The following is an 18,887-nucleotide window of genomic DNA, read 5'->3' as shown; positions in this document are numbered from 1 at the left end:
ATTTGTAAGAATATATTTATGTTCTGTTTGCAATGTTGTCTATTATAACTTATATAAAATACTACGCATACAAACTCAAATATTAAAAACATATAATTGCTTATACAATCTCAATAATTGCATACATTGAAAGCAAATTTAGTATGAGAATAATACAAATACATCCAATTTTTCAATAGTTATCTTTGGATTTCAATCATTATGCTTTTATTAAATTTAAATAAACATCAATCTTATTCATTATTTCTAACTTAGTATTTATTTATTATCATATTAATTTGATTAAAATGATTTTCAGCATTAAATTTTTGAACTTGTACGTCCTTTTCTGAAGTAGGCTTCTCTCTTAAGTGAGTTTATATTTCTCTGCTGCAAAGGTGTCCTTTTTACTAAGGTATTCCTGAATAAAAGTTTTGCACTAAAATAAAACATATCGTGCCTAAACCAGCTTGATTATTAAGAAACTGTAGAAATACAGTAAACTCCCGATTATCTGCGGGTGGATCATCCACGCTTCAATTTTTTTTTTTTTTTTTGCAATGATAAATAATATAGCATTTAGAATTAAAAATAAATTCATAGAGATGGAACTTTTTAAGAGTTTTGAGAACAACAAACCAGCAAACATTCAAGTTAGTAGCCCAGGAGTTCACAATTAATCAAATAATGGGTCTACATATAAACAATGCAGCATCAAGTGCTATACCTAAGTTAGAAGGAGAATTGAAAGGGTAATAACTGGTGAGGCATTCATAAAGAGCAAAACGACAGGAGTTATGATTTACAGCTGTCTAACTATAAATAGAGAATGAAGTTCAAATTTCAATAAATAGATTCCGCACTCAATCAAAACAGTTTCTTCTCCTGGATCGTATTGTTATTTAAAGCAATGATATAAATAGCAAGTAACAAAATTTAGTTTTTCCAATCTTGCCTTCATATTATGAATGAGAATGAATTATCCTCAGTCATTTATTTAGTCAACATGTAAGACATTCTTAGAATTCTTATCAGTTAGAAAATCCATAGCTAACAAATAAGGATGGTCTCCACACAACACTTATATCCCGAAAAAAAAAAAAAGAATGAAGCAAGGCATTGAATAATTTATGGGCCATATGCATGATTTCAGAATTGTAGCTAGTCGTTTATTTTTAGTTTTGTTACTAATAAAAGTTTCTAAAAATCATGTATATGCTGTAAGAACTAGCTTAAGAGAAAAGCCTAACTCATGTGTTTTGAGCATTGTGTTCTTTTTTCAATAGCATATCAGGCTTTTTCATATAGAAATAAAAAATTTGCATAAGGAAACTGCTAATAATGTATAATGAAATTTATCATTTATATTTTTTTAAAAAAAAAAACGTCGATGGCTGTCTTTTTTAAGCGTATTGAAGATTATCCGCAAATTTGCTTATCTACGCTTTGTGGGCCACCCAATTTCGCGGATAATCTGAAGTTTACTATACACGGATTTTTGAAACAATGATTATTATTTTCATAAATGATTTTAAGGTACTGAATAAGTTAGTTATTCGTAATAGTTTTAAGGTATTATAAATCTGAATGTGGTTGTATTGAACATAAATTAATGTTATCCCACGCTGAATACACAGTAAATTTAGCCTAATCCAGGTACCAGGTCTTGATACTAAAAACCGGATAAAGATACCCGATACCGAGTAGTGAATTTGGTTTGTCTGCTGTGAGTAATTGAAATCTGCCAAGTAGGCTCAAGTAAGCAAATCTCCAGTAAGCATAAAATCTCTAGTAAGCATATAGCGAAACAACATTGAGAAACAAAATTACTTCACTAAATGCTCAAATAAATATTTTCTCTGAATAAATTATTACAAACTTCATCTGATGTACTCATTTGCTGTAACTCTTCGTTCTGAAATTGTATCTGTTTTCATGGGCTTTGGACAAATTCTGGTACTTTTCATCATCACAATATGTTTGTTACCTTTTTTCTGATGTCTTGCCTATTATGTTTGAACACTCAAACTCCTAAATTCTATTTTCTGAGTAACTACTGTTGTTAATTTCAAGATTTCACTAAATTCCTAGAGGCCTTCTGATGTTGCCATGGATCTCCACCAAGCCTACTTTTTTGAATCCTCTTTTTTTTTTTTTTTTTACTGAGAGGTCACGTGCATGTACTTAGAGTCTACAGTATTCTCCGGATACCCACTGATGGGGGCAGGATGGGGTTAAGCTTTGATCTGATTTACTCATTTTGAATAAGAACACAAATCATAGTTTAATGAGCATGAACTTGTTTCAGACACCTTATTTTAACATAATAATTCAATAAATGACTGTTTTCAGTAAAAATGAAAGTTGATTTTGAAATTATGGTTAACAGAATACTTGTCAATTATTAATTTTATAATACAATATAAAATTACTACCTTTTTGGTATATAGCATAATATTTTTTGGTCTTATACTTTTCAACATACAACTATGCACTATTATTTAACAATAATATGACAACTGAAAAGATTGAGTACCTTCATGAGCACAAAATCTTAAGAGTGACAAAAATAATATTTATCCACAATATCATTGATAAGTCAAGAACTTGTAAAACTGAAAACTTCATTCACATTTTAAAAAAAGAAGAAAAAGAATCTTACTGCTTAACATTCTTTTTACAGTTTTTATATTAATCAGAATTTTAGCAGCTGGGAAATATAATACAAAATTACTAGTTTTTTAAATATTAAGCATGATATTTTTTAGTCTTATAATTTTTAACTTACAAAAAATCTAAATTATTTAACAAAATTAGGACAACTAGAAAGAATGACTAAGTACCTTCATGAACACAAAATCTTAAGAGCCATAAAATGTTTATTTATCCTCAATATCATTCATAAGTTTAGAACTTACTTAATATATCAGCCAAGAATGTAACTGAAAACTTTACTCACATAAAAAAAAGTACCATACTTCGTAACACTCTTTTTTAACAGTTTATATATTAATCAGGAATTTAGCTCCTGAGAAAACTTTATTATCACATAATAAACATTTATATATAAATAAAAAAATAGCTTTATACAAAAATTAGTATCAAAAAGTGTAGTTTCAGTTTTAATAAGAAATCTGACAAGACTTAAAGGGAGTCAGCTGTTCATATTCAGTCTATGTTAAAATTTAAGATGTTTTCATTTATTTATTATTATTTTTTTTTTTTAAGAAAAAGTACTGAATTGAGTTCCACAGTATTCTTGTGTGATTTAAATCCTCTAGTCTTTCAGAATATTTTAAACCAGGGTTATTTCTAAATTCAGAAAATTTAACTTTTGAAATCGAAATGTATTACTGAAGAAATGTTTTGAAAAAAATTTACTTACTGAAAGTTTGAACTAACATCTGTATCAAAATATGTATTATAACAAGAGAGAAGTGAAGAAAGTTATAGAAGATCAGTAATTCATTACGTAGATTGAGAATTTCTTAAACTTGGTCTGAAACTGGTCATCAAGACACGTAGAATAATAATATTGACCCAAAAGTAACAGTTGACTCTCCTTAAGGGACAAAAATAAGAATAACATCCACTTCTATAAACTTCACAGGGCTAAGACAGTGATGCATTACACTAGTTCTTATTTCACATTGGAGGACTAAATAAAAGATAAATAATAAAACATTTTAAATTTAAAATCATCCAAACACAAAGAATAAACATAATAATAATGGAGAAAAAATATGTGAAAAATATTAATAAACTTTTATTGAATAGTTATAGACTCATAACAACATTGAAGAACTTAACTAAATAAAATGCTAGATGAAGTTAATAAAATATCTGATATCACTATATCATTTTTGAATTAAAAAAAAAAACTAAAATTTTTCCAACTTGGTTTTAAGAAAATATAGTTTGCAAAATACAGTATACATTAAAAAAATAAAGTCTGGCAAGTTTTAGAAACAATATTACAAAAAGCATTTAAGTATTTAAAGCCCTTTTGGAATGTTTATAATCTTTTCCAAATAACCAAAACTATGTGCAAATGTTTGTAGTCTCAAAAAAGCAAATTATTCATGCAAGACAAAAAAATTTTTTTAGAAATATTTGCTCAAAAAGAAATTTATGAATTTATCATCAATCATTAAACAGTGCATTACTTTATTTTTGTGGTTAATTGAATAACTGATATCAGCACTTAACGAGAAAAAAGTTAATTAGGTAATCAAAAAATAAATAAATAAAATAACATTCTAACTTTTAATATCAAGCACATTTTGAGTTTTTAGCACTTTTTGCTCCAACATTAAATCCTATATTTTCTAGAAACATAAAGAATTTACAATATTAAGTGTATAGTTTAATGTAATATATTGTTTTGCAAATTGATTTTGTTTTAATGATATTTTAGAGTTAGTACTCTCAATTTTCAACAAAAAAATCAAGGTTTTTTAAGAACACAAAATCAAGAACCTAGTCAGTAACACAATTAGTATGCTGAAATGTATATTAACCAGAATTTGTAATTACTTAGTAGCACAAATTGAATATTTTGAAAGAACAATGGTTATTTGATAAAAAAATGTAATATTAAATTTATCAATTTCACATTGTTCAATAGTTGTAGCATTTTTAATATGTGTAGCCACCACCTACCAATGCAAATGGTTTGATGGTTATATTGCTGCTTCAAATCAGTTTGAAGACCATCAAAATTCACATTAGCATACCTGCCAACTTTTAAAAACTAGCATCAAAAATAATTTTCAGGAAGAATTTAATGAAGCAGATTAGAATTAATTGCGCAATATTACATTACACAAGCATTATAATAAAAAATTTGATATAATTGATTATGTAATTGTAAGGTTATTAAAATAAGAACTCCTTTTTTTAATGTTGTCGAATCAAATTTCAAGTAATTGAAAATATACATAATTAGATAAAATATCAAAATATATCCATTTAGTATATCTGTTTCAATTTTATTAATGCATTTTTACCTCATATCAGTAATGTATTTTATTTTGAACACAAGATCCATTGTAGTACAAGATTTATCAGATAACAATCTAAGACTTAACAAACTTTACTTTCTTTAAAATTGATACGGAATCATGAAGCAAGTTTTTTGAAATTTCAGGAATATGATTCAGTATGCATAATTGTTTAAGCACGTGTATTGGAATCCTGATATGGTAAATGTAAATGAAAATTATAAAACACGAAGTAAGACTCTATGATCGTGTAAGTTAGATACCACAATGTGTGACTTGCAAATTAAAATTGAATTGCAATGTATGTTTCATAAATTGGGATAATATAAATAGGAAATTATACATTTTGAAAAACACACACATTAACAAGACTTAAAGCGCAAAGCTTGATACATAAATCACTTTCTTGCAAATCATGTTGCGTGTTTCACTAAATCAATTTAATGCAAATCATGATGCGCGATTCACTAAATTATTTTTAAACGAATAGCACTGCATCATTTGGTTAAATACAAATCGCGATTTGTGATTTACGAAATAATTGAATTAGAGTCGGTATGCGTAAGTCATAAATCATTTTAATCAGAATCCTGAATGGTAGTTCTTAAATCCTTTTATTACTTGTAAATCACAAAAATGAGAATTATGAAGCATGATTTGGAAATCACTTAAATGTATATCATGCTGTATGAATTCAGAAATCCTTTTAATGTGAATCATGATGTGTGATTTATACAACACCAAATACAAATCCCGATGAATGATTTGAAAATCACTTTAATGCAATCTTCAATTCGTTATAGGAAACAACATACGACTTTATTTACAACAACCTTTTGCACTCTAATATGAAAAGAGTTTTCTTTCACTTCATCTGTGAGCACGTGAAGCATGTTTTCTGGAGAAATGACACCCATATTGATCCATTGATCAAAATGGGTAATAATTTCAACCACACTCTCATAGGTTGCTCTAAAAAATTTATATTGCTGAATTGCATTTTTATAGGTGAAGATGTGTGGAGCAAAACTTTTTCTTACATTTCATTAGTTTACTGTCCACTGATGAACGTTTAGAAAGCGATTAAAACTATTTGTTCTTTTGTCATGCAAAATGAAAATTCAAATAATTTTTTGGACACAATTGATACGTTAAAAACACTTTTAGATAGCTTGTGTGAATAAGAAACTAAAACAGCGAGCTATTTCTGAATATTTTTTCTCCCCTAACTTAATTTTATTTCTTAAAGTGATTGGTTGCATTTATTATGAGATGTATAAAAGTTATTAATTTAATATAAAGCACAAAATAAAAAAATTTATTAAAAGAAAATATACATTAATTTAGATATTTATAAAATATAAATTTATGGTTAGAAAGCACAAATAGGTAAGATATAGATAATGGAAAATGTATCTGTATTGTACGATTTTCATCAAAAAACATTTCTGAACAGATAATGTGAACTACTTTTAATGTGAACAAATTTTCTGTCTCCTTTCGAGTCGACGTAAACAAAGCTTGACTGTATTTTCTGTTCATGATTACTTTCTCTACAAATTACTTGTATTTTGTTATCGAATCACAGGAGAGGGGTAAAAAAGAAAAAGGGTCTTTTTTTAAATTTAGATTGAACTCCTGGATTTCCACTTGACCATAAACTATTCTTCAGTAAAGAAAATGAAAAAAAGATGAGAAGGAGGGAAGTAATTGGAATTTGATTTCCACTCGAAATTTTTTTCATACTTTTTCAGGAAAGATATTTTTAGTTAAAAATTATTCTGAGAAAATCAAAAACTTTTCAAGAACCCTATTGCAGAATTCAAGGACTATTCATGGACCTGATTTCTCCCCCAACAAAATTCAAGGTTTTTCAAGTACTGTGATAAGTCTGAAGAACATACAACAGTGTTAATTCTCAAATTTCCATATGAGAAAGTATTTGCAGAAAAATGTTGATGAATAATTATTTGAGAACTCTTCAATAATAAATAACATTTTTATAGAAAATCAATTTTTATATTTCTTGAAATAAAAACAAAATATATACAACAAACAAAAATTTCAAAAGAAAAATCAATAGCATAATTTACCTAAGAGCCTAGTTTAGCACTAAACTAATCAAATTTGAAAAAGATCAAAGCAGAGTTTAGTAGGAACCATAGTATTTCAAATAATATTTAAAATTGTAGATTTTAAACATAGGATAGAACATAAAATTAAAATGGAGAAAAACTTAAGTGTAACTAAAATTTTCTAATTATATATCATATATATATAATAAGAGCTTACTATTTAAAAAAACACAAAATGTGTAGTTTACTAAGTTATTAAAAATTAGATAAAAATTACTTACATGATTATTTTGGAATATCACATCAGCTAGTAAATCCTCTTCAGTCAGATATGAAAATGATTGATACTAAAATAGTAATATATAATCACTAAATTACATTGAAAAACTGAATCATATTGGTAATACCTAATATTTAAAATAAATTAGCTGATTTTTTTCAGTTATGTTTAAAGAACAACAATATAAACAAAAGTCATTATTACTATTATTAAAATGTAGTGTTTTTAAAATCCTACTTAAGTAGTCGCAACATATAACAATTTAAAAATGATCACTACATTAAAAAAATCTATTTAAAATTGTAATACATAATAATTTTAATTGTTATTAATTGGAAAACAAGACAACTAATTTGCTAATTTTGAATTAAAAATTACATACAACATAAAATATAAAAATAGTAACATGATGAAAGAATTTTTATACTTGTTTAAGACATTTCCTACCATTATTTAACAAAATAGTGAAAATGTTGAAATAATTGCTGAAAATTATCTTTTGTATGAAGTTGTATAAGAAAACAAGTTTAATAAGTGTGCGCAAAATGCTCTTTCTAACCACCACTGAAATTGTTGGTGTTGTCCGCTTCATAAGTAAGTTGAAACAAATCATTTCCGAGAAACACCATTATCAGATTGTAATATAAGAGTTATAGTATTTATTACAGGAATTTCAACTAGTCCAAGCAAATCAATAAAGGTTTAAATATAACTTTCTCAAATAACAGTTGTCATATGCTATTGTTAGCTCAAAATTTAATTGTTAAATTAAAAACTGGCGAAAGATATATATATACAGTCAAACCCTGCTATAGTGAACACGGTTTATAGTGAACTCCCGGATATAGTGAACAAAATGTTCGGTCCCGTGCCTTGCTATTCCGGTATAATGTTATTTTTTGTGGATATAGTGAACCAAAAAAGGGATGAAGTTGGATATAATGAACTTTTTTCTGTCTTCGACTGATTTTTTTCTTCATTTTTTTGTAATAATTTTGAAATTTCTACTTCAAAATAAATACATATACCGATTTTTGAAACCATCTATAGGTAGCGATAAACATTTTTTTCTTGTTTGCTTCTTTTATCTTTCTTTCCCATCCCTAAACAAATCAAGTGGATGTTTCCAACCCAGGCATATGATGCACCTGTAAGGTGTCAGTGGGATCAATATGCATTTTTTGTCAGAGGGAATGAGTAATTATTCATTATTGGTCAAAGAGTTGGACACTAATATGTGTTGATAAGGCCCTCATTTCAACTCCTTTTTGCTCTCAGTGCAATTAAAAAAAGCCTGCAAACAAGTGTCTCAAATTTAACTATGGAGAGCAGTTAACGTAAAATGTTCTCCATTGATGATAAAATGGGCATTATCAGAAAAATTGAAAATGGATGTAATCAAGCAGATATTTGCAGGGAATATAAACTATCCAAATCTACAGTTCGTAACATATGGAAAAATAGGCAATTAACAATTTCTGCTCATGAAAAAAATTTAAATAGCAGAAAAAAGTTGAGAAAAGCAGATCACAAGGATATTGAAGAAGCATTACTGAAGTGGTTCAGCATTCAAAGAAGCCGCAATCTTCCAGTATCTGGACAAATGTCGATGAATTTGCTAAGCGATTTTATGAGATTACTTTTATGTGCTCGAATGGCAGGTTAGACAAGTTTAAAAAGTGGATTAACAGAAATTCAGGAAAAATTATCTCTGAGTCGGGAAATGTTTCCATATCTGATGTTGAGGACTGCTCAACAGCTAAAGATTACTAATTTTTCTTCTTTTTTTTTGTACGCAGGACGAAGAGTAATAAAAAATAACAAATTTTTTGCTACTACATAATATTTTTCAGTCATTTATTTGAATAACGTGTAATAAAAGGGAGGAATTTGGGAGCCATTAGTTAAATTGCCCGCATAACGGATATAGTGAACTCCCGGTTATAGTGAACCAAAATTTCGGTCCCTTGAAGGTTCACTATAGCGGGGTTTGACTGTATATATATATATATATATATATATATGTATGTATCTTTAAAAAAAAGGACAGTCAATGTAAAATTTTTCGAGCATTAATACAACAATTTTATAAAGAAAGAAATTTTTGGTAAAAAAAAGCTTTATAAATTATTTCAAGCATTTATATAATAGTTTTTGAAGAGATGAAAGATTCACTTTTAAGTACTGATTGTAATAGTCAAAATAATACTGTTCAATTTAATAAATTTATATAGAATATTATATTTTTAATACAGAAACTAACTCATTATTTTTTACTTGTAAGCTTTTTTTGTTAAAGCATAATTTGGACATAGGTTGAATACAATAAATGTTAACTTTTAACTTTGCTATTGAAAATAGGGTTTTGACACATAAGCATATTTTCTTTTAGCCCCAGAAACCAAATGCAAAAGTCTATATGGTCTCATACTGATATAACTTAATTCATTATGCCTCTTTCGAGTGGATTAATGTATGTCGCACTTCTAAGGAACTTAAAACAGGATTGGAGTTTTGTAGACTTTAACCTGCCAAGCAATACATGCGTGGTCCAAATCCTACAGAAATGTAGTCAGAACTAAAACTTATTTATAATAAATGATTACCTTATATGATATTGTTTTCAAACATCAGAGATAAAATTCACAATTAATTTTAGTTGATAAAATTATGTCAAGTACAGTAATTATGAAGACATCAGAGTACAGTTTTGGTCATGGCCTCGCAACAGGTAAGATTTAACACTTTAAATGACAGATTTAAATGACCAAAAGCAACAGAGGAAATATAACCAAAATGATCAAAAAATAATTAAGATAAGGCTGATATTTAGAATAAAAGTAGTCATAGTAAAGTTTCATAAGCTATGAAAAAAATTATTTCAATATGCATTAATAAACCAATATAAAGTTATTGGTCTACTGGCCAACCATTATTACTATTTTAAATAATTGATCTCTTATAAGGGTTATAAATTTTAAAGAAATACAGCAAGAAGAGCCATATTTTATTATATTACATTAAACACAAATACATGACAAAAAATTGTGTAGTCCCACAGGATGATTTATATAACTTGAACTAGTAAAATATTCAACAGAAAAAAAATTACTATAGGCAACAATTAATATTTATATGAGTTAATATAAATCAATTCCCATAATACTTACTGCTTTCAAAAGTCTCTTCTGATTAGCTTCTACATTTCCTCCATTTTCTTCAACTTTTTTCTAAATTGTCATAATAATAGTTAACAATTTTGTTTATTCAAGTAACACATAACACACAATTAATCTAATTTTTATTATATAGTGTGATAGTGATCTAGTATTAGCACACAAAACACATGTTTTTTATGATTTTTGTCCAAAATAAAGTTATTAGAATCAATACACTAGGAGTCAAAAAAAGAGATACAGTAAAACTTCTGTTGAGCAAAAACTCTGGAAACTGAAAAAATTGTAGCACATAACTTAATAGAATGTATCACATGTAACAAAATTTACTGGCATAATTAAAGCTAGAGTAATGGTCTTGTTATTATTGATTAACTTTTACATCAATCTGTTTTAAATATTTTTTCAAAAGTCGGAAATCTGTCAAAACTCTGAAAACTTTCACTCCTGAGCATAAGTAGAACCTCAACTCAAGTATAACTCCAATTAATATGATTTTTAATTTTATAATTTTACTTGAATTTAGATGATATATAAATAAGAGAACTACTTACAGATTTCTTTCGAATTATAATGAGTTTAATGTTTTGCAAACAAATATATTTTAAAAAATAATAATTTTAGCAAAATATATTAACATTTTCATTAAATAAACACACCAAGAAAAATTTAAACTGAAGAAAAAAGAACTTACCTTTAATGCTTCATACATTTTTTTCCGACTTCTTTGATGCATAGATCGGAATGCAGGGATGTAATCAAATCTCACTTCTAGAAGGTGGCATAGTAAGCCTGTTTCATCATCACTATCCTCATCTTCATCATCATCATCACATTCCTCTTCTGATTTAAGTACATTGTGTGATGCTCCAGTTTCACAAAAAAAGTCACTTTGCTCATCATCAGCTTTTAAATAAATAATAATTCTATATAATAACAAATTATGTATTTTTAATAAATTAAAAAACATCCACTAATTTAACAACCAGATAGAGGCTTATAATTTAAAACATAAATAAAGGAAATTCTGACTCTAAATGGACTAAACATAATACTTTGCACTGATTTCCTTATAGGTGTATAGAAACTGGAAATAAAACAGTTTTGTTTGTTGATCAAATGAAGTTTATTTATTCAAAGTATTTTCAATTAGAAGCTGTATTTCATTCTTTTAAAATATGACGTTTTTATTTAGGAGTGGACCATCCTTTAAAAAACACCACAAAAAAAAAAGAACAAAAAATCAAGATCACAATTTTTAAACTCCTTTAATATTTTACAATGTACTTTTTATCCTCAGAAATTTAGTAAATTGTTAACTCAGTGACAGAAACCATGCAGCACAGTAATGGGTGCATGGGATTATTGAAAAGAGCTTCAGATTAATTTTGACCTGCTTTAAAAAAAAAAATTCTAGATTATACCCTTAACCAGGTGATTTTGAGCATTAATGTAGATTTCAACTTACATAATTTTCTTAGAAAAAGAAAAAAAATTTGAAAATCAAAACATTAAACATTCTCCTAAAAATAATTTGCTAACACTTCATCTTAAACGTAGAAAGTGTTTCAGAACAATTAATACAAATTAATTTCGTTAAAACTCAAAAAAAAAAAAATTTAAGTTAATTTTACTTTGTAATGGACATTGAACAGTCGACCCAATTCTGAGTTTCCGACAACAAATGTTCAACTTAGAAGGCCTAGTAATTTTGAAGCCAACCCAGAAGACAATGTAACTCCTGGAACAAGCATAGGGATAAAATAGCCTTTGTGGAAGACTTTTTGATGGAATTAACCCAGGATTTGGTAACAAGGAAAGGAAAACCATGAAAAACTCCAAGTAAGGCAAAGAGATTTTAACCCATGATCATGATCACCAACAGACTCCATAGGGGAGTCAAAATCTCAAAAATTGAAAAAATTATAGCTAGACATTTTTAAAGAGTATAAAATTTAGCCTTACTTACTTATCACTTATGAATAACTGTTTTTAGCAAAAAATAGGCCATGATTATTTTTTTTAAAAAATCATTTTAAAAAAAGAATGGAAATAATTCATCAACAAAATTTACCTTCTCTACTTTCATCATTAGTAGACAGTTCACATTCACTTTCACTACTACTGTGTCTTGAAGCTAGGCAATCTCTGGAAACACAAATGAGGGAAAAATTATTCTTCTAGTAATATTTTGATAAATTTTAAATATTTTGAAAAAAAAAAACTACACAAATTTATAAACATAAGTAAAAATACCAATCATTCATTTTGAGAAATCCTATTTCTATTTTTTTTCCTTTGTTAGAAATAGTAGATGGGCAAATATATAAAATAGTAAAAACAAAATAGTTTAATAATGTAGTTAAAACTTTTAAGCTCATTTTTATTTGTTTGGTTCATAATGGTATTATTTGCATACATTAATGCAGTACATAACATGAATTAATAATAGAGATAAAAAGAATCAGATAAAACAAAATTCAGTTAACATGAAATAATTATGATAGTCCCGGCAATTTCACGTTAGTGAGGTTCGACTGCATTAATATTGCAAATGTTTTTGTACTATATATACTAAGACTACTAGAAACATATAATAAATTTTAAATTAGCCTTTTTATAGTTTTACAATTCACCAGAAATATATAAAAAAAGGTCTTAAAATGCATAAAAAAATGAAACTTCATATATATAAAATTTACTTACTCAGAACTATCTATTACAAAATCAGCAGATTCCCAAGTAAGAGGGTGCAGGTTTGGATTGTAAAAATTACATTCAAATTTCTTTACTTTGCGTTTTCGCTTTCCATAAGCACTGCTTTCACGGGATACATTTGGGCACACTCTTTTCATCTTTGAAGCTATTCGTGGACAAGGCAGCTTAGAGACATTGTTGCCTTTAACTTGAACTTTTAAGTTTTTTTGCAATTTTGGATTACGATTTCGTTTACTTTTAGGAGACAGCACATCACTACGAGAGATCGGTATGAATGTATTTTTGGCAGGAGAATCGATAGCCATTCGTTTAAATTTACGTTTTCTTCTAGGTATGCGAGTACGATGGGCACTCTCTGTAATAGAATCAGATTCACCAATACTTAAACAAGTTCTCCATTCAGGAAAATTGGGGAAAGATTTATTAAATTCATCAGAATCAGTACAATGGCTGAACACTTTTCGACTAACATCCATTTGATGATCAATCCAATTGTCCAAACTGGAATCAGAATCACTCTTGGCACTAGATTTGATGGATTTTGAGACACAATTACTTTTTTTCACTTTTTCATTTTTCGCTTTTTGATATTTCCAAGTTTTGTTCTTCCTAGGTCTACTGGCCCTAATTAGACGCTCTGAAGATTCGTCTAATGCACTGCTCAAGGCTCTAGTGAATGCATTTAATAAAGGAGAGTTCTCTTCATTAGAAACAACCAATTCATTCTTAGATGGTATATTTTTGGCTCGAGGATTAATTCTCGCCATGAGAAGTACCTACAAAAAAATTTATTTCTTAATATCTTTTCTTTTATTAATATACATAACTTACTAATGAATGATGATTCAGTCTTAAAATTAGTAATAACATACAAATAAAAATAATCACTCACCACATGGCGAGTCAACAAAAAAAGGGGTGACTTAAAACTAAATATGCAATCAGTTAGTTCTTTCTACCCCCCTTGTTTTGAAGAACACTTTATGTTTAAAGTACATCAATGCAGAAAGACGCTAGAAAACAGAATTTTAAAACTCGATCTTAATTTTCGAGAGAGAATTTTAAAGCTGAACATCTCAGTTTTCCAATTACCAGAAAAAGTAACAGAAATGCTCTTAAAAAAAATTGCATTATTATAATAAAAACGTAGACAAAAGTTTTTTTTTTTTTTAAATAAAGAAAAAGGCTAGATAAAAAAAAAATGTTCTTAATTTTTTTTTAATGAAAATCTTATGCTGAAAATCTCAATTTAAATTTTTCACAGCGTTATATTTTCAGAAGAAAAAAAAATACTTTAAAATAAAGTTTATTAGTAACTTTCATTAAAAAAAAAAAAGCTGTGTCATAATAAAAATGCCTATAAAAAGAAAAGTTAATTAAAAGAAAAACAGAAAAAACAAATTGTTCTTGGTTTCTAAAACAAAACTTTAACTCTTAAAATCGCAGTTTTCTATTGTTACTGGTTATCTATATTTCAGTACAGGGAAAAAGTGAATATAAACTAATAGTTATAATAAAAACAGCAAAAATGAAAAAAATCTTTCTCAATTCTTAGAACTAAAAGTATCGAAAAAATTACGATATTTACTTGTCTGAATATAATTTTTAAAAAAATCTGAAGTGCAAATACTTGTGGTTCAGTATAAAGCAATCTAGTTTCAATTCTTCAAATTTCCTTTTTCCATTTGCCTTCTAGAAGATAAATTTGCAAGCCATGAGCAGAAACATGGATTTTAAAATTTGTGTAAAAACTTTTTCTTATAATAAACAAAACTAAAATATAGTTAAAAATACGATTTTATGTTATTATTTATCATACATAAAAAAAATTTTAAAAAAAATTTTAAAAAATACTTTTCTAAAAAATATCTGGCTGAATATTTAGCCGATAATTTTACAACTGAATTTTTGACAAGAGGGCCAAATACTGGTTACATCCCTAATTTAAATGCAATGTTATTGCAACCTGAGAAATTCGCTAAGTAGAGGAAAACTTGACTTATTATACTGCTCACTTTTTATAATTTATATATTTAAGTGGCCTTTTTTGGTAAAAGAGAAGAAAAAAAACATTTATACTAAAAAAATCTAATAATAAAAAATAATAATAAAGTAAATTACCAAATAAGTATTGAATTATATTTTGAACTATAACAGTTTTGTTTTTATGTTAAGCTTCTTTTAAACCTTATAAATTTTCTTCAATTAAAATATTGAATTTGAATTTATATTACTTAATATGAACTAAATTTTTTTCCTGTTTTCAATCTGAGCATTGCGGTTTTTTTTTCATTAGATTTTTTTTTTAAATGAGTTTTTGTATTGTGTGATATGATAAAAAAACAAAACAATTATTTTCTCCAATGCTTATTTATTTATTTAGATAAATCTGTTTTTGATAAGATAAAAATTGATTTTTTTTTTTTAAAAAAAAAGTATTAGTTTGTTTATTTTTGAATGAATTCTAATAATCGAATGCTTTTAATTTTATTGATAAAAAAAATTAAAACACTAATGTTTAAATAAATATTTCTACATTTGCCGTCAACATGTCTAAATACATGTGCAGCCCTTCGTTAGTCGACCTGCTGTGCAAGTGGCCCTTCACTCAAAAAGGTGGTGCACCCCTAATCTAAGCAAAAAAAAAAGTTAGCAAAAGGTGGCTATTAAATCGAAAGAACCTATCCATATCGGTCACTGACTCATTAAGTTTGAGGAAAGAGTGATTACTGAGTAATTAGAGCCTATCTGCCACTGGCTACTTAATCTAAATTTTTAGGTCTATAATACCATATTCAAATTACTTAAATTAGTAATATCCAAAGTGAAATCAGCATCAAATGAGTCATATTTTTCATAGGAAACAAAGGTTTTTTTTAATTGTAAAGAATGATCATTATTACATTATATAACAAAAAATAATAATTTTTTTATATATATATATATGTATATTTCCAATGGCCAGAGTTACAGAAAGACCTCTACACCACAAAAGGGAAGGAACAAATAAGAACATAAAGAAAAGAAAAACATAACAGGTGTGGTGCAAAAGAATAAATAAATAAAAATAATAATGCATTCATGTAAACAATTTTATTTTTCATAAAAATACTTTTCGATACACAAGTTTTATAACTTTAAGCAAAAATTTCTATTCCAAATATAATTTATCTGTTTGAAAATAATGAACTGCATTTCAGATAGAAGTGTGGTAAAAAAAAATTTTATCGATAAGGAAAACCAATATTCTTGATTAATTTTTAAATTTCAATCTCAGAAGAATATTATCATGCTCTAAGAAATATTCTCGTCTTGAAAATATTATGCCCTCACATCTTTATGTATCTAAATTCTGCACTAAGGCTATAATCAATGTTAGAAATAATTATGAGGACAATTATTTTCAATAAATAAAACATAAAAAGTCTAGTTAAAATCAGGACTTGTTCATCTATATGAACAAATATATATCATGAGTCAGATCTCATATATTTTTAAAATAAATATCATGATGTAGCTTAAATAGGCATAAATTTTTCAGTTAAAATTTTTTTTTACTTCTGTAGATAATTAGTTTAAAGAATTTGTTCAAATTATCTCCATTTGAACTTACTGTTTCCATTATGAATTCTACATGCTTCTATCCACCTTACCTTAACCCCATAAAAAAAAGTAATATATGTTTGAAGATGAATTTTAATATTGAATTATAAAGTCAGACCATCAGTCTGCTAAAAAACAAAATATAGTCAATTATTCACAACTTTATTTTTGACAGCTGTACTGGAACAAAATATTTTCTAATTGTAAAAAACCAGTTCAATACAAGCTGTGCAATGGGTTGGGCACTAAAAAGCAGAAAAACAATTTTTTATAATTAAATACTTTAACAAACGAAAATGTTATAATATTTTGAAATTTTCAGTTAAACAAAACATTTCAGATTAAGCTTATATTTTGCATATTAAATACAAAAAATATATTTAATGTGTGAAAACTTTATTTTGTTTGCTAATATTTTATTTGATATAACTTTTGTTAAATGAAAAAGTAAATAAATTATATTATAAACATACAAAAGATGGACTGTTTTATGTTCTTACGTTTAGATTATATCATAAAATATTTATCAACAGTGAGGTTAATTCCTTGAAAATATCAGATGAAGAACAAAATATTCAATAATTTCAAAAATACCATGAAATTTAAAATCTGTGAATAGAACAATTTATTGTTTTCTTACTATTTTAATTTGTGCTTATAACATTTAAATAAGCTTACTTATGTTTAGGACACTGCTACAATGTTATCTGCCCTAATAACATTTTATTTATAACCATCAATACCAAATGATGTTTTTATAAAGTAGGAAGATTATGTTTTCTAATTATTTTATTTGTCCTTATTTATTTTACTTCATGTTGCATTTAAGGAACAGCAAATCTAACCACTCTATCTTCATTCTTAGTGCTTGCTAACTATGTACTATAAAATGTAAGGGTGAAAAATTTCGGAAATCGAAATAAATTTCCGGTATATATACGTTAATTACTCATTGTTAGAAATTTAAAACTGAATTATTTTTACAGACAGCTAATAATAAATAAAGCGATTCTAGATGTACAATTAGAGTGAAAAGTGCTAATATTCCTTAGAAAATCTCACCAAATTTCTAGATTTTGTGATACAGATGTCAATATTCAATCAACTGAAAATTAGCAATGATTAAGCTAAAAATAATTTACGTTACAGTAAGTAACTATTAATTACTTCTAATGAAATTGATCGTTTTCTAACATCACTTTCTCAAATGATTCATGTAAAAACAGGTATTTTTAGCAACAAAAATTGAATCAAACCTTTTTTTCGATTGAAAAAAAGAGAAGGCTGGCGAGATTTCCAAGCTTTTCGTGAGAAATTTATAAAATTATTTCTCAGAGATAATTTATTTCCTGAAGAATACAGAAAATATCAAGCATCAACAAGACTTCACCAACAGGTATTACGTCACTTATACTTGTTTTCAATTTGCATTGTTGCCAAACTAGAGCTATTTTAATAATAAAAAATAAAAATAAAAGCGAACGGTCATTAACCTTTTGGACAAGGAAATGCCTAGGTAGCCGCTACGAAAGTCCCGCTGTTTTTCACCTAGTGGCGACTTTGTGAAACAATAGGAAAGGTAAATAATTTTATAAGGTATTAACAAATCAGGTTAGTACTGTCAAATCCATTTCAAATTTAAGTAGCTTAACGAAATTTTTAATATTTTAACTGGACTTTCTTAATTTAAAACTATATTAATCAATTCTAAAATTAAAAATTTCGTTTTCAAAAAGTATTCTTACTACTTTTTAAAAGCAACTTCGTGTTTCGAAATCCTTGACGTGAAAAAAATGTAAATACCGAGTACCTATTTAAAAATACGTGATATTAAAAATAATATATAAATGTTTCTGTGAACACACATATTCGTAAAAATACAAATATATTTTGAGAAATCAAAACAGTTATATTTTTTTCACTCTTGCATTAAAAAAAAGATACTGCCGTCAAATTTTTGCCCGAGCTTACATCTCACTCTCACAACTCCAAAATTGTTTAATTAAACAATATGAAATTTTGCATATTTTCAGAGAAATGGTTAAAGAACACT

At 26.7% G+C, this 18,887-nt stretch overlaps 1 protein-coding gene across 5 annotated transcripts; it reads right to left on the bottom strand.

Annotated features, from left to right (window-relative positions):
* Positions 1-1,440: 1,440 nt before the first annotated feature.
* LOC107443343 (uncharacterized) lies at positions 1,441-18,268 on the bottom strand. Of its 5 annotated transcripts, none has more exons than XM_016057171.4 (8): positions 18,091-18,268; positions 14,862-14,923; positions 13,220-14,007; positions 12,588-12,661; positions 11,208-11,419; positions 10,508-10,567; positions 7,339-7,404; positions 1,441-3,637 (listed from the first exon to the last, which is right to left on the bottom strand). In XM_016057171.4, exons 3-8 carry the CDS (start codon positions 13,996-13,998, stop codon positions 3,620-3,622), a joined length of 1,209 nt encoding a protein of 402 aa, XP_015912657.1. In that variant the 5' UTR covers positions 13,999-14,007; positions 14,862-14,923; positions 18,091-18,268; the 3' UTR covers positions 1,441-3,619. The 5 variants fall into 5 exon arrangements, with proteins under 5 accessions (XP_015912657.1, XP_087012222.1, XP_042896980.1 ...); XM_087156096.1 differs by having other exon boundaries at positions 14,820-14,923; positions 18,091-18,244; XM_043041046.3 differs by having other exon boundaries at positions 17,897-18,222.
* Positions 18,269-18,887: the final 619 nt, after the last annotated feature.

The sequence above is a fragment of the Parasteatoda tepidariorum genome, chromosome 12 (assembly GCF_982258835.1).
Source record: "Parasteatoda tepidariorum strain Cologne lab strain chromosome 12, Ptep-v5.0, whole genome shotgun sequence".
Taxonomy (NCBI): domain Eukaryota; kingdom Metazoa; phylum Arthropoda; class Arachnida; order Araneae; family Theridiidae; genus Parasteatoda; species Parasteatoda tepidariorum.
Note: the sequence above shows the minus strand (reverse complement) of the source record. Positions and strands in the feature narration are given on the sequence as shown.